We start from the raw sequence: 25,609 nt of genomic DNA, 5'->3' as shown, positions 1-25,609 counted from the left end.
ACACACCTGATTTCTCTTAATAAAAGTGCCGACCAGTGCCATCTGAGGAGTATTTTAATAATGTCCCTTATTAAATAAAGAGTCCCTGTTCTGTGTACCCACAGGTTAAAAATGTAAGAAAAAAAGAACAGGAGGAACTGCAGTGAGGTACCCAGTCACTCTGTTATGTTTTCTGACACAGGATCCTAATTTAGTGCTTTTCTTTAATAATCTGTGACCATATACACAAACTCTGCAAAATCAAATCTTTCTCTGTGTGATTCTTTGAAATTCAGCACAAACCAGATGTGCCGATGCTTCAAACAGTATCTCAGATGAAACCTGAAAATAACAGGGGTCAATGAAGCAGCAAACCTATAAGAAAGCCAATGCTCTAACCGAAAAACTGCCAAGGTTGCATGCTGGGGCAATCCTGCCCACTGCTCACGAGAGGCGTGTATCCACAACAGACTAGGTCTAAAGGTTGCAATGCTCTGACATATGAGCATGTGTGTACACTTGCCTATGTGGTGATGACATGGAACCCTCTTTTAGAATTAAGTGACAGCTGGAAAGGATCATGAGACCACTGGGAAAGAAATTAAATCCCACGGCTGGAAAGGCAGAGAAGGGCAGCATTGGCAAGAGATGAGAATGGTGGGTATGGCATAGAGACAAGGGCTTTAATTTAGTATCCACTGTACAATTAAAGGGCCAGGTTTTTGTGATGTTAAATAATCAGACCACGTTCAATCATTTCAAAGCTTTGCCCACCTTTAATGTGACCTATAACATTTTCAATTCAACTATAAAAAACAAACAAATCTGTGAGTAAAAACACAAAAATAAAAATGTAAGCTGGTTGCACAACTGTGCACACACATCAAAACAAATGCACATTTTGATTTAATCACAGCATTCAGTATTAGTCTGCATGGCACACCTTGACATGGCAGTATTTGTCCGCTTGTCATTGCAAGGGCATCTCTTGTGCACAGCCCTTCACATTGCCCCACACATTCTCGTTTAGGATTTAGATTTGGACTCTGGATGGGATGCCCAAACCTTTAATTTTCTTCTGATTAAGCCAATCTTTTGTTGATTTGGATGTATGCTTGCAGTCATTGTCATGCGGAAAGGTTACATTCATCTTCATCTTCATCTTTCCGGCAAAAGCCCAAAGATTTTGGGGCAACAGTGACATTGCAAAGAACTGATTGTCCCCACAAAACTGATGAAAAGACAAGATGAAAACTAGTCAAGTAGGCTGCCAAAGGTTCTACAGGTCTACAGCAACACTGAAGGAGCTGCAGGAATTTCCAGAAAGTGCAACCATGCTGGTTGTATACTACTTGGAACGACAAACTCCAATATTCTCCATAGGTTTGGAGTTTGAGGTACGGTTGCAAGACGGACTAAAGAAAAAAACAAAACAAAAACAATCAAGCTCAGCTACAATTTGCAAAAACAAAGCTCCCCGGAAAAAAAATCAAGTTTCCCAAAAACATGTGGGAAATTTGTGCCAAAAGATATGTTTTGGTGTTGCAACACCAAAAGAACACCATACCTATGGTAAAGCATGGCGGTGGCAGTATCATCCTGTCATTTCAAGCATTTTATATTATAAGACCCTAAAAAATTATAAAGAAATACCAATTAGTTCTGGAACCTCTCAGACGTAAACTATATTCAATTGTGCAGGTTAGAGGTCACATTAAAGGTGGGAAAAGTTTTGAAATGATCTATTACAGTCACATAAAACTGTTATTTTAACATTTTACACATACTATCTACTGCATATATGTAGCGACAAAATGCATTTATTACGCAAACATATGTAACTGAAACAAACTTTTGAAACATTTCTTCATTTGTCCTTTTATTTTTATTTCAGTGAAAATTATCTCATGGTAACATTGCTAGTAGCACATTTATGTTAAATTCCAAATTGGGACTCTACACCAGGTTCATCAAATGCGATCCCTGCACTGGGAAGCACATGGTGGTTTGTGTAAGAAGTACAACAAAACAATAAAACAGAATTTTTCTAGCCCTGAGTCTTGGTGCAGTCATGTGGTTTCCACCACTGTGCAAACTGTAACACTTTCTTCCTCTGGTCATCAAAATTTTCTTTAATCATCTTTCTCCAACGCCGAGGCTCCAAGTCCAGCATGCCTCCTACAACTTCCTGTAATAGAAGAAAGAGAGGTCACTCGTACTGAAATTGTACTGTATTGTAACCAGAAAAAAAAAAAACGAAAGAAAAAAGCCCAAGGAGATGCATGACGTGTAAGAGTCTCAAAACACCCGCTGACCTTGCCAAAGTAATGAGGGAACTTCTGTTCGTTTTCAATGACATGAGCAAAGCCCCCCTGGAGTCCAAAGTCTACGGCAAAGTATGGCAGACTCCGAGGAACCTGGGAAGGCAATAAAATAAAAATGAAAATTACCATTTCAAAAGGAACACAGAGGAGCAGAAGAAGAAAGTTGAAAGAAAAGTTGCACAGAAAACAACACAAGGCAGAGGGCAGAACAAAAACAGAGAGAAATACTAAGTAACCAGATTAAGAATGAATTAACTGCACAGAGTAAAAATTAACCTACAGCTTGCCGAATGCTTTTCGAAGAGAGGTCGACAACCTTCTTGTTCATGGCCCATTCCTCATCACACTCCATGATAGCTTTCTAAGAGAACACAGATTGTTTTTTAAAAACCACAATAGAAAGGCTATTTAAACCCCAAAGCAACCAATACACTCAATTAGACTGATGAGAGATAGGAGGTCCACACACCTTAAAATAGATAGGTGCCATATCTCCCAGCTCTTTGGGTAGTGGGATACACTCTAACACCATGTGCTGTCTCCTGCGGGGATTCATGTGCGTTTCCATGAACACACAGTCCAGCTCCTGGGCCTCGAACATCCGCACCAAAGTACGTCGGAACAGCTGAGGGCAGTAAAGTGGCACAGAGGTGAGCTCAGTTACACTTTATAGCAGCAATTTGGCTCCAATGATTTCTGCCACTGTTCTATAAATGCAGATAAAAGTTGTCCCTGGAGCAACAGTATCCCGAGCACTGATGGGCTAACCTGCATTTCTGACCATATATCCTCATCCATGCCGGTGGCAGAGCAGTGATGCTGGAGTGGACAGATGAGACAGTGGCCCTCTGTCATCGACACTCCTGCAGGCAGGCTTAGGTACACCTAAGAACAAGATCACAACACAGACACAAAATTTAGCAAAGCATGCATAAATCTATGAGGTTTAAACCTTCTCGACATTTCAAAAGTAATCACAGCCCACCTTTATCATCTATATTTCCAATTATACCTTGATGGACAACTCGAACGATTGAGGATCCAAGTATGCCAGCACAGATTCCTTTTACTTGTCCCATAACAGCCTGCGTTAACCAGCGCTTACCTTGCTTCCTATCGCCACTATAAGGTGTTTCTGGAGCTCTTTGCTGCTGAAACAGTGCTGGCATTTCTCCATGGAGGCAGCCAGCCTCCTACTCTCCCCGATGGCTTTGTTCCTCATCCTCTCCTCCTCCCTCCCCTCACCCTCCCGCTGCGCTGCGCTCGACACAAACATGTCGTCCAGCGTGTAGTTGTCGCCGTCCGTCTTCCCCATCATCTAGATTAGAGGAGAGCGATAAAGAGACAGAGACGGAGACAGAAACGGTGAGGGGGGCGTCTCTATACATTTTCTCTCATGTCTGATGTTGTTTTTTGTGTATTTTGCAGTTTGAAATTCCTGTTTCAGACTTTCAAACAAAAAGAGAAAACATACATTTTTAAAAACAGTAAAGCGATAGAAACTGTCATTATTTATTAATTAAGTCATTGCTGTAGTGTCAACTAAATGCACGCAGGTGTCGACTCTCTGTGCATTAACAGTATTCGTCAGGACGCTGACTCTAGTGTTTCTACGTCTGAGTCTTGTCACCATGGTGATCCAGCAACAGGTTGGAATCTGTGTGTATTTGAGAGAGCGAGAGTCAAGCGTCGCTCAAGTGTGTGTGTGTACATGATACGCTGTGTAGGAGTGAGTGTGTGAGAGTGAAAATTGGATTAGTTTTAGTGTGGGTGGGAATGCGTGTGTGTGTGTGTGTGTGTGCGTGTGTGTGTGTGTGTGTGTGTGTAGGAGTGAGTGTGAGGGCATAGAAGTGTGCAAAAGCACATACCGCATTAAGCCAAGAGCAGACAATTTTATTTTACTGCACACATGCCATCACGAGCACTCTCACACAGACTAATTAAGCATCATACGATAGCAATAAATCAACCAAACCATGCCGTCAGTCCTCACTATCACCGCTGATGTTTTATTTACGGATGCACTCCTGATGCAATTTAAATTATACATCGTGAATACAGCACGCTGCTGTAGCCACACGACATATCTGATGTTCAACCATAACGTTTCCAGAAAAATGTTAAAATGCACGGTGACGGTAAAGAAAACTAGGTTGTGTGTTCTTGATAAAACAGCATTAGAGCCACACAAAGCTGCATTCCTTTTGTTTTTGGATACCCATGCACTGCAGTCACTGTTTACATTATGAAATATGTGATTGTTGAAAATAAATAAATAAACTAGCATGCCATTTTTTGTGTGGGAATGTTAATCAATTAAATTTTTTTCACATACAAGATAAAACAATTAGTCATTTGTTGCATCAATGAAGGACGCTCTGTTTTGGTGGCATTTGTGTGTGTGTCATTCTTTCTGTCTGTAAGCCCGATAGCATGAAAAGTTTTAACTGAACTGTGGAGGAGTGAATTCATGTAACAATCCTTTAAAATCTGCCTTTCATCCATCAACGTCTTCAAGGTCAACTTAATGATTTATTGGTCAAAAATGGACAAAAAGCCTTAAAACTTATAAATATGAAGTGTGGTGTGTATTGTCAACAGTACAGAAAGTACCAAATAAAGATTTACAATGTTTCACATTTGACCTCTGACCTCTCCTTCAAGTTCAACAAATTGATCTGAAGCTCAAAGTGATAATAATGCTATACATTGCTATTTAAAACTGTGTTTTGTTCTGACATTGTTTGTATTGACAACACATGATATATGCGGATGTTCCATCCATCCATTCGCTTCCGCTTATCCTTTTCAGGGTCGCGGGGGGCGCTGGAGCCTATCCCAGCTGTCATAGGGCGAAAGGCAGGGTACAGCCTGGACAGGTCGCCAGTCTGTCGCAGGGCCAACACACAGGGACAGACAACCATTCACACTCACATTCACACCTAGTGACAATTTGGATTAATCAATTAACCTATCCCCACAAGCTGCATGTCTTTGGACGGTGGGAGGAAGCCGGAGTACCCGGAGGGAACCCACGCAAACACGGGGAGAACATGCAAACTCCACACAGAAAGACCCCGGCCTGATGGTGGAATTGAACTCAGGACCTTCTTGCTGTGCGGCAACAGTGCTAACCAGATGTTGCGGATGTTAAATATTAAATTACTTTGACTCTGACCTTATTTGACCTTGAAGAAGAGGTCAAACTTTCATAAAATATCTTTGAGCTTTAAAACTGTGCTTAAAATTCAGCTGTCTTTGTTTGTATTGGCAACACTCAGGAAATAATACGGATACTAAAAATCACATTATAGATCGCATCCAGACATCAGGCCACATTTGACTTCTTATTTCACTTTTAAATTTCACATCTGCTTTTCGTTTAAGCTGATCCCAAAATGTGGTATTTTTACTGCACTACAAACATCCTAAATTATGCTTAAAAAGAATAAAGACAACAAAATGAATGTATACAAAATAGAATACAATTCTCTTAAAAGTTGATGCTTCAAAAGAGGACAATAGGATGATCCAAACACAGCTATCTGATTTGAGCGAATTTGCGACTTGTTTAATTTTTATTTCTTTTATTTTTTTTCCAATTAACAAAACTATCTATCTCAAGACACCCGATCAAAGATATCAGGACCACAACAAAGGCCTCTCAAAGGTAAATTCAGGGTTATTTTGATGGCACTGTGGTGAGCAGCTGTTCAGTAGTTGGGGAGATATCGTGCTCTGGACCAAACAGTTGGCTGAACAGACACGCAGCCAGATGGGCCGCCTGAGATGACCATTTCAGCCGTACCATCTGCATACAAAAACCCACATTTACAAACAAGCACCTATGCTTTTTGGAAAATGTAACCAACACGTTTGAAGTCATACGACTGGCTTGGTGAGAGTTGGAGGGATAAGAGAGGAAGACGGAGAAGAGTTAAATAAAAGTGAGAAAAACACGGACAAGCGGATAAAAGGCTTAGACGGATAATTATAGATAAAACAGAAAAGATAAGAAGGAAGGGCCGAAGAGGGAAGCAGAGTGCGATATCAAGAGAGAATAGAGAGTTTGTCTTTCTCTTTGTAAATCATCAATCTATAGCTGTGATTAGCAGTATTTATAGAAGTCCTGCCATGGTAACTGTAGATGTATTTTTAGTGTCACTCTTTGTAGGTGCAGAACGTGTCTGTGCGTGTGAGATTTTAGACACACATATGTGTAGTGAATATATAAGTGAGGCTGAGTGACTGAGACAGCAAGAGAACGTAAACGAGTAAGAAAGGCAGAGACGAGGAAAAATGTGGACAGAGCTTAAGTGTGTGTTGTTTTTTTTTAAATTTCCATAGCAACTCCTCCATCCTTTTGTTTATTAACGCTTTGCTCTCTCTCGCACACACACATACACACACTCTATGACTTCTGCACAGGTTCTTATCATTTTCCAACCTGCACCAAGAGAAGAAGCAAACAGCTAAAAAAACATGAGAAGGAGGGAAGAGGAAAATGTGTCTTGGCTCATGATAAAGTGCGGGCTGCAAAGCTGCTGATAGACTGACACACGCACCGCAACCTGTCAGAACTCATCTTCTGCTGTGTGTCTATTTCAACCACACAGTGGCTGAGAGTCTCACAGAGACAGCTAGTAGTGGAGAGAAACCAATAATGACATCGAACCAAACACTGATGTGACGGTGCAAATTTTAAATGCTGCCGTTTTCCTCAGAGAAGTGTGACAGAAAAAAAGGGGGGTAATCTTTCACATTAACATGCATACATAGTTTGTTTTGCCATATTTTGTGTCCACTATCTTCAAGTTTGTGTGTTGCTGATCTTACCTGCTGCCAGGGATATAAGCAGACCAAAACCAATATGCCCTGCATTTGTCAAGGTTCATTGATTGCTTACATTTTTTCAGTGTATGAACCCAGTCTGAAATGGGAGAAGAACAAAACCCATCCCTGACAGCATGTATGAACTCAAAGAACTCAGACTCAAAGAAGCAGCTTTCGACTACTCCCTTTATTTCCAAAGGGAGTAGCCAGAGCAGTCGGACTGGCACAGATTTTACAGCAGATTCACCTCCTGATGCAAACCTGCCATTTATCCAGGTTTGAGACCAGCTTCTGGCAGCACACCGTATCTGCTCCTTAACTTAACTCGAACCAGAGATCTTTTCCATGTATCCACTACAATGTGACTCAAGACCAGCTCCCAAGATTGAAACCAGCTTTTGTTCGTTTGGATCCACTATGTCCTTAATTAATATAAAAACCTACTTTTGCCTCCTTTATTTCTGTTTCCTAGATAAAATATAAAATAATATAGTGGCAGGGATACAGCACACTGCTTAGCTGTTGTTTCAGGACTGTGGACAGGAGCCCTGTTTGTTCGCAAACATGAGGAAATTTAAATTAAAAACAAAACAAAGAAAAGGTGTAAAAGATGCGCCTCATTGGTCCTGCAGAGATAAAACCTGGTTGAGGTTTTCATTAATTTTTTTAATCAACTAATTTTTTGCTGTCCTGAGTAACAAAGCAAATACAATGTCGAGAAGACACTGACATGAATATTACGCACTGCAGAACAAAGCTCCAAGGTGAAAGTTTCCAGTCTTTTGGAGATGCAGTGGCTGCATATTACCAGATGTGCGCCCTGATCAGTTGATACTACAATCAGCTGATTTGAGTTTGTAGAAAATGGTGGAAATATACAAGTTCTGAGGAGTGGGGAAATGGACATTACCTTTATTTTTAATTGCGTAGAAGGACAAGAGTGAAACGGTAAAGCGCAATCTGCATCCAGGACAGGAAAAAATTGCATTTACTGCTAACACAACATACGGTCTTTGAAAGCATCTGCACAAACAACATGCTAACACAAAGTTAACAAGGTATCCAGAGCAATGTTAAGCCTGAGTGCATGCCAACCCCATCCTCACAGCCTGAACCTGATCAGGCTTTTAGCACCGTAGCCTCCATTTTTCCCTACAAATGGTTCTACAGTACAACAGCAGTAGCGATCGCTTCAAAGTCTCTTTGGGCTGATTTTTAGCTTTTCTTTGTGTTAGTCGGCTTGTGTTCAAACCTAAACACTAAAAAAAAAAGATCTTGTGTTTGTCGTCATTAGAAAAGAGATTATACGATTTATATTGTAAATAAATAAGCATTTCAGAAGTTAAATAAAGATATTGCACGATTATGGTGAAATGTCTTCTTACCTTGGCAGCCATACGAGAGTAAAGGGCATTCTGATCCTGTGCAGAGCTCATCTTCTCCCTTCTCACCATCTCCTTTAGACCGACATTGTCATCATCTTGGAAGTAACGGACACGCTCACCGTCAACATGCGTCTCGATCTGAAACGAGACAGAAAGACAGAAGTATGAAAGAGAAGCAAAGAGAGACAAGATTTTTTTGAAATCACTGGAAATTGGGTGTGATGTTTAAAATAAGCACTCCCAGAAGATTAAAGTCTATTCAAAACATCTGAAATCATATATTTGACAGGAGGTGCGAGACAGTGGACAGAAAAAAAGAATCAGGAAGAATAAAGGAGACTAGACTGCTCTATAAATTTATAATGACCATAAACTGAGGGCTTTGTTTCTTGCATACAAGTTTCAGCTCAGAGGAAGGTGCTTGTTGTCTTTTCACACACGATGAATATCACAAAAAAAAGAAGTCAAATAGCTGGATACAAGCCTCTTATTAGCTCCCCATCTCTCAACACCTCTGTTGCATCAATGCCCAGGACCCTCTCAGTCTTTTTTTTTTCTTCCAAGCATTGGCAAGCTGATACAACGAATAGATTATTTATCTAATTTCTTGCATTACATAATTTTTCTTTCCTTACCTGTTTCTTCTTTCGCCGTCCTCCGTGCGGTTCCTGAGGTCCAGATGGGGCATTGACAGGCCAGGCCCGACCTGACTCGTCTGTTCTGAACAGCAGGATTTCCCGGTCTTCACTGGTCCCATCTGAGGCCTGAAACAAATCAAGTGGGTAATTTTAAGGTCTATTTAATTCTGTAAATACACAAAACTATGTCTGTGCAGGCACTCAACCTTTAACCATTCAACAACCACAAACTGTAACAAGAAACAATTTTGATGATATTTTAAAAAAGAAAACTGTTTGAAATGTACTAGCAAGGCGACGTTTTCAGTCTCATCACTCAGATCACTGCAAAGGAGGAGGATGGATCTAATGTTTGTGGATCTGTCAGATTTCACAGGCTGTCGAGACAGAGGAAGCAGCTGAGTTTCAACTAATAATCTGGGCTCCTTCAGAATAAAAAATACATCTTACTTGCAGTGAAATTTTAAATGGCTTGAAAGGGCTGGACTTGAGCTTTCATATCATTCTGAATAAAACACAGGACTAACATCTCCATATTTTACGTATACTCTCCTAATCTTTACTTTGCTTTGGTGAGAGTTATCAGTTTGATTCGATCAATACAGAAGGAAAGACGTGTGTAACTGCAGTTTAATTAAAGTTTTAAAGTTTTGACAGGCAGACGGGAAAGAAGAACAAAGAAGATGAGAGGACGCCACATGAAAATGAAAACTGGGTGGTCAGGGTGGGGATACATGGCGATATTGCATCATTTTATCAACAGAGGCACACAAAATACAGATACTTTATCAAATACATTAAAATACTCTGGGACTACTATGAACAACAGGGCTGGTCTCATGCACGCAAATCCTGCAGTAACATGAGATGAGCAAACTTACATCTCAACAAAAAAACCATCCAACACTGGGCGCACCAAGCTTGACAAAGCTACTTCCTATTTCAGAGCATCCAATGCCTCAGTCACGTGGGTCAAAATAAGACAGCATCTTCTTTGCATCTACCGATTGGAACATGTGGTGACAAAAGCTTCTTTTCAACTAGCACCTACTCAGCTTGGCTCTACTCGGTTTTTAGGATTTTCCGATCAGAAACAGATTGTTAGCTTGAACCCATTCGATCACGTATCACAGCGATCGCAGACCGACTGTCTCGAAGCAACATTTATGGCAGGTTTCAGTCACAGTGTTGGTATACTTGACAATTTCATTTCAAGAGTAGGATAACTTTATCTTATTGAATTAAAAGATATGACAAAGTTTAACTTTAAGGAGATAATTTCCAGTTGAAAAATGTGATAAATCACAATATCTGTTATTGCAAAACTCAGCATCTCACAAAATGTCAAAAATTGCAATAATCTTATATGAGCAGTGAAGTATTGTGTAATATTCTACTGTGGTGTGCCTGGTGATTCCCATCTCTATGGGTGAGAAGACAAAAATCTAAATAATAGAAGAGAATATTTCCTCCACGTTAGTCACTATAGTACGGCCTTAAGTCTCCACACATTGCAAAAAAAACCACTAAATACAAGCCAGACATTCAAAAAGAGTCAAAACACTGAACACTGAAAAGAAGCCAACTGCCTTCTATAACAACACAAACTGGAAGGATCTCAAATGAGTGCAAATCAAAACCACTTCATCTTTACAGTGCTGAAGTACCTCTCGGCTGATAAGTGCACTAAAACCTAAGAATTATTACATTTTCCCTGAACCCTTACCAGGTATTTCATTCTAGTCCTTTCACTTGGACAGGGAAGCCTTTCTTGGGAATAAATCTGGCCTAACCTACAAATAATGATCTACAGATTATAGGAATAATCACACTGTTTTTCATGTCTTTATAAAGTTGTTGAGCGTCTGCTCATCTAAGAAATATGCAACCATTTGTCTGGGTATCCAGCTGCGTGTGAAGCCAGAAAAGACATTAGTAAGACAGTAAGTAGAGAAGAAGCAGTGCCCTGACGTTAGAGGACTGAATTGTCTGCGCTATGGACACAGACATGGTAGCACATGCATCCGGCCCCTTTCACTTGGCCCCACTGGTGTTCTCTTATTTCAAACATATACACATACATACATCATGCACACTTATCCTGACCTCTGATAGGAGAGTGCGTCAGCACACTACAAGACATTTGTGTCTCATTAGGAATCTGGTGAAGCGGCTGAACAGGAGCAGTTTCCAGACAGCGCGACGTAAGAGCTGAACAGAAACACGACTTCAAACAAATAAATTATTTTTACAAGCAGTCCCCCATGACAGCAGAGTTCACTTACATCTGAAGGTGTGTGTGTGTGTGTGTGTGTGTGTGTGTGTGTGTGTGTGTGTGTGTGTGTGTGTGTGTGTGTGTGTGTGTGTTATATACACAGGACACGTTTAGTCCTGTATATATCAGCCCTTTCACCCTTTCAGATACAGGATGTGTAACAGTGCTGGCCTTATCACTTTTGCTAAAATGCTGTTATTCTATCATTTAGAAACAGGTCACTGTTACATTGTTGTTCTTCATGCTTTCATTTAGATATACTAACAAGTGAGAAAGCCACGGTGAGTGTGCAACATTGGGTGCTGGATATAAATATGTGAGAATGCTGCTAAAAACAGACATCCGGCTCAAAACTTCTCTAAGGAAGTCATTCTGAGCCTCCTTTGCATCTTTCCACAGCTGCATGGCTCATTCCTGCTTCTAACACTTCCTTTAGTTTCTGCAAAGCCTGTCTGCATAGTCTTGCAGATTTCAAAACAAAATTTCTGGATGTTTTTTTTTTTAGGGGGGTGGGGTGGGGAGGTGGGGGTTCCTCCATTCCCTTGGAGGTCATAATCTTACACATATCTATGCATTAATAGATGTGGATTAGTCTTATGTCACACTAAAAGTGATACGTAAATGTTTTTAGGTCTGACCCACTAAGGCTGCTGTCATAACACAAAAATTGAGTGACTCGGATGTGAAGCTGACATGGTCAGACTTCTGTGAGCTGGAAGGTGTCTTTAGGGACAGTTTCTAAAGCTGAGAATAAAGAAACGTACAAAAACACGTTTTCCTTTTTGTGAAAAATAAAAATGTTTTGTTCTCGGTCTTGTTCGACCATCTTTGTGTCATTTAGGAATGCTACACGGCTTTTCGCACGAAAAGCAAACCGCATTGAGAACAACCCTGTAACCAACCGCACAGCTTCATGGTCATCTTGTGTTATTGAGAGGTGTTTTTAATATTCTGTCTCCCTTTTCAATAACTAGTTAGATAAAGTTAGATGGTGACTTTGTAAAGTATCTACAGACCTGGTTTGATTTGGCTGCTTCTTGTAGCTTCTTCCTGGCAGCATGTTTCTCTTTGGCTTTATGAGCTGCTTCCAGTTGTGATTTCAGCTTCTCAATGACGGCCTAAATCACACACAGACACACACACAAAAACAGAAATTTAGTTATAAAACAAAGAACACAATGTTCATATATAACATAAGTTTAAAGCTTTAGAGAAAACTTGACCAAGACAGGAGACCTTGACCAATCAAAGATCCTTTCAGACCTGATCAGGTGAGTATAAACAAGAGAAGGAAGTCCCCACAGTTTAGTAAGATTTCCTAATAAAGCGGGAGGTGAGTGTAGTGCACTGATACCTTCATTAAAGCCAAGTGTGTGACTGTGAACTGCACTTATGGAACACAGGTGTGCAAACAGACATAGTTTGATTGCTTTATCATGTAGGGAGGTGATTATAGCCAGGATGGTAACACTGTAACAGGCAGCTCTGACACGCACCAGAAGAAATCCCATAGCACTCTTAGAATCGACACAGGAAAACAGACAGAGGAAGGCTCGAGTGCGCGGATCAATGAATGCTATAAATTAACAGATCCCCTGATGTGCTGTTAAATCCATGCAAAGATGAGAGTTGAAGCATATGTGCCGAGGAAAGGCAAATCAGTATCAACTCTCCCACAAAGCCAAACAACTTAACTCTGGATTTCACAACAAATATGAACTTTAGAGGATTTTTCACATCAACAAATTCTGACTTATTCATGTAGTCATATCCATGTGTGTTTATATGCTATTGATCATCTGAGACTATTGTACTATACAAGCGATCAATCAAACTGAATACTGAATTGCCACAATACCAGAGGATTTTTCAACTCTGTGTCAAAACGGGAGGTTGCATTAAACCGGACAATGTTCCGTTATGAATGATGTTTGTAGCATACAAGTAACTAGACTGAGGTATGTCTTTTAGAACAAGTCAGTTCTAAAGGCGTTTCTGTATCCATCGATCCATCTGCTGCCACTAATCCAGGTCCAGGTGTTGGGGCAGCAGTCTAAGAAGTCTCTAAGCTCTAACAGGCATCGTTCTCCAGCTGTTCTAGGAAGACATTCCCAGGCCAGCCGTGACTCACGTTCTCCCCAGTGCTTCCCCTCGTTCTGCTCCAGGGCCTCTCCCAGTTGGTCTGAAACACTGCTGCTTTGGAGGAAATTAATGCCCGAGTTAAAACAGGTTGACAGAAGGTCAGCAGTAATAAATAACTGCCTCACCGTATTGCCCATGATCTCTGCCTTTATTAGCTTGGACCCTAGTTTGTTCAGCTCCTCCTCTGACAACAGTGGAACCTCTTCCTCCTCCTCTTCTTCTTCTTCCTCGCCTTCGCTCTCAGCCCTAGGTAAACACACAGAGGAGAGACTGAAGGGTGCACTAAAACAAAGAGGTGAAAAGGAAAATTTAAAACATGTCACCGATTTACTATATGTCAAATTCATAACTCTAAATAGAAACCTGCAAAATTAAATTGTCCATTAAGTTTAAAAAATAAAAATTCACTTGAACTGTTTTCCTCTTTTCCTTTAGACTTTTCCGTACTCCGCCTTCCGAACGGCCGCTTTCAAAGACACAATGATGCCACCCTGATAAGAGGCTTTATCTTCTAATTGGAAACGTATTTGTGAAGGTTTTAATTTTAACCATATAGTTGTTTGCTTCTGTGTTTATGTGTTATGAATCATTTGAGTCTTTGAGCCCTCCAGAGATCATTACATCCTTGCCTTGAAGGATTAGCTCTGCAGCCTGGGAAGCGTCGTTCTAGGCTATTACACTTCTCACAGCATCATTTCATGCTGCTGCCACACTGTAGACTCATTTCATGCTGCAGGGGTTCTGAGTGCCGTTTTACCCAAACAACTCAGCTTAATGAGGCAAAACAGAACAACTGTGAAGCCTTTACATAGCACTGATACTCCAACATCTGGCCTACAACAAAGGACCATGTTGGACTTGAAGTTACTGCAGTTATTTTTAAATTCTTCATAATGTTTGTCTCACAAATTGCAAAATAAATTAAACATTTCGGTGTTAGAAACGCAAGGTTATGCTGCAAACCCTGTTCTAAAAAGGTTTTGTCTGAGATTAGTATGTATGTATGTATAATACAGAGGCGAATAAGAGAGACGGAAATTCTTTTTTTTTTTTTTAAAAAAGAAGACTTGCAGGGGGCATGGTGGAATTAGCTAAACTGCATCAGTCTGACTACTGGGAAACGCTGTGTGAAGGAGCTCATAACAAATGCTTTCACAAAGTGACTGATGTCCGACACCAGAAACATGGAGCAAACAGCATTGTGGCAGAAACTCCGCTGCAGGGGCCATTTACAGTTTTAGATACAGCAAAAAAACAAACAAACAAAAAACAGCATAGATAAAAGACAACTGGCTAAGCTTAGAGCTTATTTCCGTCTGTCTGTTCATATGCAACAGTGGTTAAGATATTATTAGGTAAGCTAGCATGTAGGAGAGAAAAATATGAGAATGTTTATAAATTGCACCTATTGCAGCTTTATGCAGTTTAACATCATAGAAAGTTTTGGTTTTTAGGCATTAAAATAATTTAAAAAAAACTTTAAACCTTGGTGGTGCAGCAGGTTGAGGAACAGTTACAGTCTTCTCAGCATCTCTCTTGTTTTCCTGTTGTGGTTTATCAGAGGTGTCAGATTCACAGGCAGGACTGCTGCTCTTCTTCCAGGCTGGAGCTCTGCTGGAGTCTTCATCATCAGAGCTGGGTTTCAGGAACCCTTTGGATGGTCGTGCAGGAGGAGGAAGACGCTGAGGAGCTGGAGAGGAACGAACTAAAGATTAGGGACGTGCACAAATAGTTGACAAGATGACTAATCGTCTCTTCTGTCACTAGTCGGTACCAAACGTACCAGTCGCAGACTAATTGCAATCATTGTAACTGATGCCCAATGATGGTAAATAGTAGTGTCCTAAATGTTATGTAGCCATGTGCCGCCAGATGAAGCATCGTTGCTGAGAAACTTCATAAATTTGTTAATCTTGGGCTGACATTTTTATTGACATTATTATTGTTAATTTTTAAAGGCGAAAGAATGAGATCACAGACACAAGTGTGGAAAATGAGCTTTCGTCGAAGGGTGGATGGACTTTAGCATAGGAGGAGGAGTTCACTCGTTCAGGAGGGGGTTTAGAGTGGAGCTGCTGCTTATCCACATTGAAAGAAGCAACGTTAAGGTGTTTTGGTGTTTTCTCACACAGGATTAAAAACAAGACGGCCACCTCCTTTTGACTAAGGAGGAAATAAAAGGAAAAAAAAAACAACCAAAAAACAAAAATTGATTACCCAGTGATTGCATCGTCAAGTGACCGATCGCAAGCAGTTATAATGGCCAAGTAGTCACTCAGAGGCAGCACCCTCAGCCTCTGGCGATCACTTTTGATTGTATAGGTTGCCTGGTGGGAGGAAACCTGCCTCCGAAAAAAATCGCGGTCCGACTCAGACTGACTGCAATCACTCTCAGCGAAGGTCTGCAGATCTGCAATACGTCTCTTTGCAAGAGCTGTACCAATGTACCTGCACATGTGATGTGACAATAAAAGTGATTTGATTTGATTTGATTTGAAGAGGTGACTTGACTCAAATGGGTGCCAACTGTATGACTCTGGTTATAATCCCATATTTATATGGGATTTATATTCCATATTTATACACCATATATGCCATTTTGTGGTTAAATGTGATTCTACAGCAACTACATCAGAATTTGTGGAGGAATTTCTGAATTTCTAATTCAAATCTATGAGGTTCTGGCTGGACTCTGCATGTGAATTTCTGTTTGTAGATGCCAACAGATTTGCATTTTTTTCCACCGTCTACCTTGTAAACTGACAGCAGACTGTCTTATCACAGTTTTAACACCATCTCGATGCACTCAAGTTGCTTTGTAAACATCAGCTGACTGCGAGTGGTCGCAGACATGTTCACCGTCTTCAAAGCAAAGTGAATAAGATCACAAATTAATAGTGCATGGTCACAATTCTTATGGCCATGTCATGATCTCCAATTGCTGTTTTTCCTATAATGACTGTAGCATTATGTAGCAAATGTTCCCTAAATGGGATTAATATATTGATGCTTCTTTGTACATATAAGAAAAGGTCTTGACGCAAACTCACTTTCACCACTGTCATCATCTTCTGAGGGTTTGAGGAAGCGGCCTTGCAATGATCCAAGCGTAAGGGAGTGTTGATTCCAGCTTTGCCCAGAAGATGATGCTGCTGCATCGGTCCTACCTTTTTCGCTTCCTCCATCCCTACACCTATCCCCATCTTTCTCTCTGCCTGCATCTCTGCCTCGTCCTCTATCCCTGTCCCTCTCTCCTTCTCTGCCTCTATTCCTGTTCCTTTCTCTATCCTTTTCATTTTCTCTATACCTGTCTCCATCTCGACCTCGCTCCTCCTCTCTTCCTCTATACCCTCCCCTTCCACCGTGGTATCTTTCTCGGCTTTCCGATGACGATTCCTTGTCCTTTTCATTTTTTCTCCACCGATCTCTGTCTTCCCCGTCCTCATCCTTTCTCTTCCACCTCTCCCTGTACTCCTCTTCTCCTTTCCTCCACCCGCCTCTGCTTGTGCCATCTCCTTCTCTTCTCTTCTGGTCGTACATAGCTTCTTCAGCCTCATCAAGTCTCTGCTGAAATTCTTCCATTGACTATAAAAGGACAGAAATACAAAACACCACAAGGCAAATGTTCTCAGTTCAGATCTTCAGATCACATACCTGAACTTTACTCTGGACCTAAGGCACATAAAACAAAAAGTGGCAGGAAACAATAGAGTGAATGCATAATGTATCTGGTGTATAATTTCCAGCAGGCTACTCTGATGTGTAAAAATTTTGCTGGCCTCAGATGCAGGTGACTCTGAAGGTATTTTTACTGCAGTTCAACATGAATCAGGCAAAAAAAAGCAGCAGCTTTCTGGCTTCCTGACTAAGCTGAAAGTCAGCTGCGTTACTATAACAAACAAGAGCTGCGCTGCTGACAAAGTTTTGACAAAGGAAACAGAAGTCATGCACACAGAAAAACACACACGCTCTATTCACACAATGTTCTGACAGTGAATTTTTTCTGCGCTGATAAATAGATGCACAAACGCTGAAACTGCTGAAAGTGACACAACACAAAGGACACCAGGCACTGTGTGTGTGTATGTGTGTGTGTGTGTGTGTGTGTGTGTGTGATGTCAAACAGCAAAGACACAGATTAATAATAGAACAAGGTGTCCAAGGTGTCTCTTTCCTCCCACAGTAGTGAGGGAATATGTGTGCATAAATCCTCGTCTTCTAAGTGCATTTGCTTTGACAGTTAAGCCTTTCTTACTAAGATAAACGTGAACGTCAGTCGATGTTTTTATGTCCAAATCTCAATTGTTATGCAGCGTCATCATCCGTTACGTGCACATGTATGTGTGCGAATGTGTCAGAGCAGCAAGAGTTAATTCTCACTCCGTATCTCTCAGCCACCACATCACTGAGGCTGCGCTGTTCCCTCTCTGCCTGCTCCTTCATCCTCTGGTAGCTTTTCCTCAGCCAGCTCAGACCACCATCATTCACTACTGGGCCTGTAGGCATACACAGGGAAAACACATACAGTTAGGTTTTTGAATAACACATTTATTTTAATAAACATATTTTTTTTTACATTTTGCCTCTGTATGCCAGAGGCAAAATTAAATCAAACAACCAAGGCTGTGATTTAAGTGCAGGCTCTCTGCTTTAATTCAAAGGGTTTTACAAAATTTTTTACAAATCGGTTTTGGAACTGCAGTCATTTTTATACACAGTCCCCACATTTTCAAAGGCTCAGAATCATTAGGACAAATAACTGACAGCAGTTTCATGGCGAGGCTTCTACCCTCTTTGTTTCATGGCAAATTACACAGATGAAAGATTTGGAGCTGATGCAAAATGCTACAAAAACGACACAAACAAGCAGCAGCTGAAGGTGACTGCAGTAAAGAACAGGCGGAGCATCTCAAGGGTGGAAACACACGTTTGGTGAAGCCTACGGGGTCTAGACTTCACATGGTCACTGGGTGCAAAGGATTTTCCTTCAAAAAATTATCCTGATATTTAAAAGTAAGCTAGTCTGTCATTTTAAGCAGTTCAATCATATCTTGATTGTGAATTTTAACATCACTGTGGTGGGGTACAGATGCAAAACTACAAAAAAGGAAACAGGAAAAACTGTAAAATATAAATTTCATTTAAAAGTTACAAATGTATGCACACCTTCACATTTTCTTAAGATGGGCCGATTTGGAGTATTTGCTGGGCTGATTCTAGCCCCCAGGCCTTATGTTTGGCAACCCTGTACCAGACATTAACTAGCATTATCTACATTAAACTCTACAGTAGATCCAGGTGATCTTTCACTAGTGGACTTTTTGCACACACCATCATAGAAACAAAAGAAAACAAAACCAAAAACAAACACCTAATCCCAGGTACAAAGAAAAAAAATCCACAAAAAGCGAGTGAACAAAATAAGAAAGCCAGGCTGAGGCAAAAAGAAGAAGAGTAATAGAGACGAACCCAAGGTCAGGATTAGGGAGGTGGGAAAAAACTAGATAAACACATTTCTCAAATCTATGGGAAGTTAATGTTCCTTCCAACTTCCCAGAGCAATACGACATGACGAATGCACCGACCAAAGCCAAATGTCTCTCTGGTCAAGGTCAGCAATGAGCATTTTATTTCTTTGTGTTTGGGAGCACACCACTGCTTAAATATCTGCTTCAAAGCTGAAGAGAGGAGAGCAAAAAGCTAAAACTCTGTCGTCCTTAAAGCACGCTGTACAAATATAAGACTACAGTCTTTTTTCTGTCTATCTCTTTTAAAAAAGTGTGGAGAAATGAGGTGAACAACATTCCTCAACCACACTAAATTTGAATTAAACATGAATACTCCATGTATTTGTTTTTGTTTCATCCTATTTTGCTTTGCTTTCAATTCAAGTTTACAAGAGGCTATGCGAGCTCTCAAGGGAAGCTTCACTTATGGTATAGAGATCACAGACACGTGCGTACATATCTGAATTTGCTTGTCAGCTTAACGCAGCTCTCTCACTTTCTTTTCCCAAATCCCCGACTCAGAAGCCTTGCTTTTCTCTTCCTCTCCTGTCACACGGCCAATTTTGTTTTCTGTCTACAAACATGCTTTTTATTATTTTCTTTTTATCTTATTCTACCTTCTTCTGCACGTTCAGAACACCAGCAAAGTCTCTGGCTAATTAAAAAACAAAAACAAACACATAAAAAACCCTCCCAAAAAACAATACAAACTTACAGAAACTCCCTTGAGTAGGACTGTGGCTCAAAGAAATCAGTCTTTTTCAATGTGGGCAGGTTCAGGGTGAAATATAAATGTGGGGTTGAGAGGGTCACTATTTGTAATAGTAGGAATGTTCCTCTGAGGCCTCAGATTGTAAGAGTATCCAAATAAAATATCCATCAATTAAAAGGCATGCAGGAAGGGAAGATGTTAAAGCCCCCGCATAGTATTTTACAAATCATTTAGTACATTTATTTACAATACTCGAAAGCAGTATGTACAAGATCTTTCCTAAATCAAGATAGTTGCTTCAAAGGATGAGAATTAAATATAGAACGCAACTTCCAAGCCAACATGAACAAAGGTCCTTAAAGTACATAAAAAGAGAAGCTGAGAAAACACAGGAAAAAAAGTGTGATATAACCTCAAAGATAACACTACCAAGTAGGCCCAGTTTTAAAATCAATGTACATTTAAGGGACTTATTTTAAAGCCAACATTTCAAATACCAATTTGAGCGAATGGGCAGTATAGTAAACCACGGATTTGTCAAATGTGTCATTTACTTGAGCTGAAGCCCAGCAGAAGGGAGAAGGATGGAAGAGAAAACATGACAATCAAGGTCACATGAGCAAGAGAAGACAGAAAACGGGACAAACAGGTAGAACATCTGAGTAGCACACTATTTTCAGTGTTAGGTTATGTACAGTGTATAAGCTGCTCTGCACTTCAATCTAAACCAATATAACTAATGGATATTCATGTTCGCTGATGATAAAGTGAAACAAACAAATACAATTAAGAATCAAATTATATTCTGAGGAGATGAGACAAAAACCCTCAAAGAATAGTTTACATTTCGCAATCATAAAACTGGAAAACTCTCAATAGAGTCTAGTATGTTACCTTTTTTTGCTGCAGAATCAGTCATCTCCTCTGGGGGCAGTCCAGTTCCTCCATCTTTCCAGTATGGGTTTAGCTCTAATTTGTGCAAACCAGCCTAAGAATTATAAACACACACAAAAGAACATCTTATATTCATTTAAATAATCCAACAGGAGCACAAAAACAGTAAGCGGTGACAAACGAACGTCTCACTCACACTGTTTGGGTGAGAGGTTCGACCCAAGCTGCAGAGAAACAATTTGGACATAAACGATCTCTTTAACTTTCTTAACAGCAGTTCATCAAAGCTACTTCTTACTTGACTGGCATCCTGTTAGGAATCCAAGGACGTGCTGTGCTGAGCAGTTCTCATAATTCGCTGTAGGTTTTCTGTTACACCCTTAAAACAATTAATGTGATATGTACATTAAACTGTAGCTATGCCACGCACCACCAACAGTTAATGCTCAACCTGTGAGAGACTCTGCAGTGAATATTTTGCAGTTATAAAGAAAGCTACACTTTCATCACACGACCCAGCTCCCAGTAGTTATGACAAAGCAAGCAAATACTAGAAGGTTCGTTTTAATTTGATGATTCAGAAACTGCTCTTCTTGCATGGTATGCTGAAAAGATTATTATGATGCGATGCATTTGGGTAGTGTCACTCTGCAGCCAGAAACTAAGTGGGGGAAAAAAAACAACACACACAAACCTGTTCAATGGCCTGAGCCTTGGCTCTCTCTTCCTCTTTCTGACGTTCTTTCTCAGCCCTTCTATCAGCAGTGGATGTAGTCTTCATTGCCAGGAAGTCAAAAGTCATCCATTCATCTCTCTGCGGGGTGAAGAAAGACGGTGGAGAGTTAAACGAGGAAAATACACAACTTAACACATAACACGTTTCCTCTCAAACAAACAAAGAAGTGAAAAACTCCAAAAACATTTTCAAATTTGCTACTTTACGGAAGTAATTAATGAGTATGAGTACGGTTTAAGAGCAAACAAAGCTTGTGTGCACGTGTAAATGCTTTCATATCTCTATAGACAGCATCGCCTCTTATAATGAAAAATGAAAAAGAAAAGGTCATTATCATTCAGGAAACCTGATTCTACAATTAAAAATACCTTGAAAAATTACTTTCTGAGTCTAATAATTATTTAGTAAAGAAAGACTTGTTGAGGAAGTGACCTGGACATTCTGTGTTGGGCTGACATCGCTCTCTGAAGGTTTGGACTCACTGGGAACTTGCCAGGCTTTAGTCTGTGTCTGAGGCTGAAGCTCAACCCACTCATCTTCAGAGTCCTGACACAGAGTCAGAGGAAATAAAAGGAAAAGAGAATAAGACAGGAAATGATAACAAAGAAGGGAAGCAATAAAAAAAAAAAAAAAAAAATCAATCAAAGAGTGACAAGAGCTGCAGTCTTCTCAATCAATAGCATTGCCACTTGACAAGGATGTCACTTTATAACAAAATAAACATGCTTTGATCATTCAGAAATGTTACAATATGAAATCTCCAACTGCAAAGCTCAATAATTGCTCATATATCAGATATCAGCTTTAAATCGAGGATAAATCTTCAGGATTTAACTTGAGGCCACGCTTAAAGGAATCCTGCAGTAAATGACTCTGTAATCTACCTGTGAGCTGTCACTTGAGCCATCTCCTGTTTCTGCCGCCTTCTTCTCTTTCTTGGCCTTCTTCTTCTTCTCTTTTTTCTTTTTTGATTTCTTCTCTTTCTTCTTTTTGCTCTTGACAGAACCCTCCTGCAGCAGATGCAGAGGGAATGATTATTTTCTCTTAACTTCACCTTAAGTTTGTTAGATAACCATAATTTGTCAAAAATGCACACGGAATCATTTCTCAATCATAAAAGATATGCACGTGTGCTTTTCCCCAGGTTAAAGTTCTCCAATAAAGAACAAACACAGGAATGTGTCTCCAACAGTGATCGACATCCATTTCCAAAATGAAATGAATAAAGAACTAAATAAATACACTATGAAATAATAAATCGTCTAATTAATTAACCAAAATTGAAAATAGATAAATAATTGTATAAAATGTGTCATTAATTACACCTTCAATAGAAAATGAATTATTTATCAAATGCATAATTAATCAAATGTACTGATTAATTGTATTTAAAAACATATTTACCTATTTAATTATTTCATGACGTAAACTGCTCCAACACAGAAAAGTGCACACAAATCAATTACACAAACCTACTGTAAAACTTAAGAAATGATTATACTGCAAAGATTTCCCCAGTGTACCAGCAGCCATTACTTCAAGGAAATAATAAAAGTTTTATTTTGTTGTAATATAAGTATTAAATTAAGTATTAAATGTATTAAAAGTATTAAATCTGTAATATAAGTCTTAAAAATACATATTTTTACGAGCCCAGTCATATTTGAGCAAACGCAGTAAGGATGGTTCATGCAACTATCTAAAGGCAAGGTCTGCACGAGTATAAATGTTCCATCTTACGTCTTCTATCTGCTGCAGCCTCTCGTTGACCTCAGGGAGCATCCAAGTGTCCTCCCCTCTCTGCCTTTTCAGCTCCTTCCTCCTCTGTTCCTTGTCATACTGCTGCTTGGCCTGGATGACAAAATGGAAATAAACACTTCAAAAGTTTTACTAGCATTTGGATTGTGACATATATTTATTAGACACTTTATTAGGTACACCAGGGGGTTGGGAAGCGCATCTGTAACCGGAAGGTCCCCGGTTCGATCCCTGGGCTCTCTGTCCTGGTCGTTGTGTCCTTGGGAAAGACACTTTACCCTACTGCCTACTGGTGTTGGCCAGAGGGGCCGATGGTGCGATATGGCAGCCTCGCTTCTGTCAGTCTGCCCCAGGGCAGCTGTGGCTACAACCGTAGCTTGCCTCCACCAGTGTGTGAATGTGAGAGTGAATGAATAGTGGCATTGTAAAGTGCTTTGGGTGCCTTGAAAAGCGCTATATAAATGCAATCCATTATTATTATTATTGGAAGAGTAAGTCAAATAACCACACGTTACAACCAAGGTATGCAAAAGAGCATTTCTGAAGCCACAACACATTGAACCTTGAGGCTACAGTGGCAGAAGAGCACACTGGGTGTCACTCTAACTAAAAACAAGAAACTGAGGCTGCAGTTCACAAGCTCACCAAAATTGGACATCAGAAGTTTGTAAACCGTCTCCTAATCTGCTGAGTCTTGATTCTTGCCATAACAGAAGAGAATATGGTAAGAATTTGGTGGAAACAACATGGGAGCATAGATCCATCCTGCCTTGTATCACCAGTTCAGGCAGCTGGTGGTTGTGTAATTGTGTGGGGAATATTTTCTTGGCACACTTTGGGCTCCTTCATAACAAATTAGCAATGTTTAAATGCCACAGTTTAACTGCATATCACTGCATGTGTTTTTTATCCCTTTGTGACCACAGTGTGTCCATCTTAAGAAGGCTGCTTCCAGCTGGATGAAATACCATGTTACAAATAAAAAATATTAACACGTCAATGAGTTCACTGTACTCCGATGCCCTCCTCAGCCGCCAGATCTCAATTCATGTGTGTTGCTATCACGTCAATAAGGACCAAAATCTGAGCAAAGTTTCCAAGACCTTGTTGAATCTTAATTACAAAAAATTAGGACAGATCTAAAGACAGAAGGGGATCTAACCCGGTATTAACCACCTATATGTAAAAAAAAAATGTATGGTGAGTATAATACCAGTTCAGGAAGATGCAGAGCTAGCCTGATGCGGTGGCCAGAAACCGAAAAGCTGACATTAAAAATTATTAGAATTTGACAGCTCAATATCGAAAAGGCAGTCCCCAAACTCTTTGTTTTGCTTATTACACAGGAGATGAGGGCTGAGGTTGTCAAATATTTAAACATTAAACGGCCTTTCAGTTTATGTTTACATGTGTGACATTGATTAATCATTTCTATTCCACTTTAAACTCAGTATAATAAATCAGGTGGCACTCTTTGCTTTAGCCACCTCAATTACGTGTGAGCAAAGCAGATAGTGTGGCTCATCTACTGGAGGCATCATCAGGTGCACTCTGTGGGAGTACCTCCATCTGCTAACAGTGTAAACAAAGCTGCACGGCAAAAAGATAACGCCCAATCGACAAACTGTGTATATATGTGATTATAACAACGAGGCCGTCCTAATCTTTAAAACGGGCAGCGCGAGTAGCTGACACTGTGGCATATATCATCTGTTAAACACATGTCTGCTATCTGCCTCATTCAGTGTTTGCCTTCTCTCTACGAGCCTGACAGGATCTGCCTGTTCAGATACACAAATGTCATCGGGTTATTGTGAAGATACACAAGTCCTGTTAGCTTTCCAACAGAGAAAGGGGGACCAAAAACGACACAAAGGTGCCGGTTTATATAACAAGTACGGATAATTCCCTGAAAAGACGCTGCTGTGTCACAAAACACTCACACTAAGAGTTAACATGACTGTGGGTGTTAGCCTACTTAGCTTGCTAGCTTTCCTTTGAATAAAACGCGTATGATTTAAACCAAAAATGATGGCAAATAAACAAATTGAGATTTAAACAGAGAGATATTGTTTCGGAAGCTGACATTTCGTACCTTCTCTAGCGCCTCTTGTCGTGCCTGTCGTTTCTTTTCTTTTCTTTCATCGATGCTACTTGTACTCTCAAAACTGAGTCCGTACTCCGCCATAACAACGCCGTCAATGTTTTTGTAAAGTGTCGTAAAGCGTTGAGGTTTACGACTACTGTCGTTTTGTGGTTGTTGTAGTTCAAAAAGACGGCAGTAATTTTGTCGTCCAATGTTTTCGACTCAATTTTTTCTCCTTATCCTATTTCATTATATATGGACACTTATGATTTGGCACAATGTTTCACCTGACAGTTAACATTTACATTTACAATGACAATTTAATTCACTTCAACAGAAT

General features: G+C 40.1%; 1 protein-coding gene across 1 annotated transcript; it reads right to left on the bottom strand.

Annotated features, from left to right (window-relative positions):
- Window positions 1–1,845: 1,845 nt before the first annotated feature.
- Window positions 1,846–25,383, bottom strand: cwf19l2 (CWF19 like cell cycle control factor 2; the record flags this gene model as incomplete). Its single annotated transcript, XM_005948885.3, is given in 19 exon segments — window positions 1,846–2,167; window positions 2,295–2,396; window positions 2,584–2,664; window positions 2,773–2,928; window positions 3,072–3,188; window positions 3,409–3,621; window positions 8,522–8,659; window positions 9,157–9,285; window positions 12,451–12,552; window positions 13,702–13,822; window positions 15,062–15,266; window positions 16,627–17,161; window positions 17,957–18,072; window positions 20,690–20,783; window positions 21,384–21,503; window positions 21,858–21,971; window positions 22,310–22,435; window positions 23,166–23,276; window positions 25,279–25,383. Coding segments are annotated over 19 exon segments (2,826 nt in total), but the record flags the coding sequence as incomplete, so codon positions are not given.
- Window positions 25,384–25,609: the final 226 nt, after the last annotated feature.

This window comes from Haplochromis burtoni, unplaced genomic scaffold (assembly GCF_018398535.1).
Source record: "Haplochromis burtoni strain Fernald_Lab_line unplaced genomic scaffold, NCSU_Asbu1 Contig_623, whole genome shotgun sequence".
NCBI lineage: Eukaryota > Metazoa > Chordata > Actinopteri > Cichliformes > Cichlidae > Haplochromis > Haplochromis burtoni.
The sequence above is the reverse complement of the archived record's forward strand: the minus strand, read 5'-3'. Positions and strand labels throughout refer to the sequence as shown.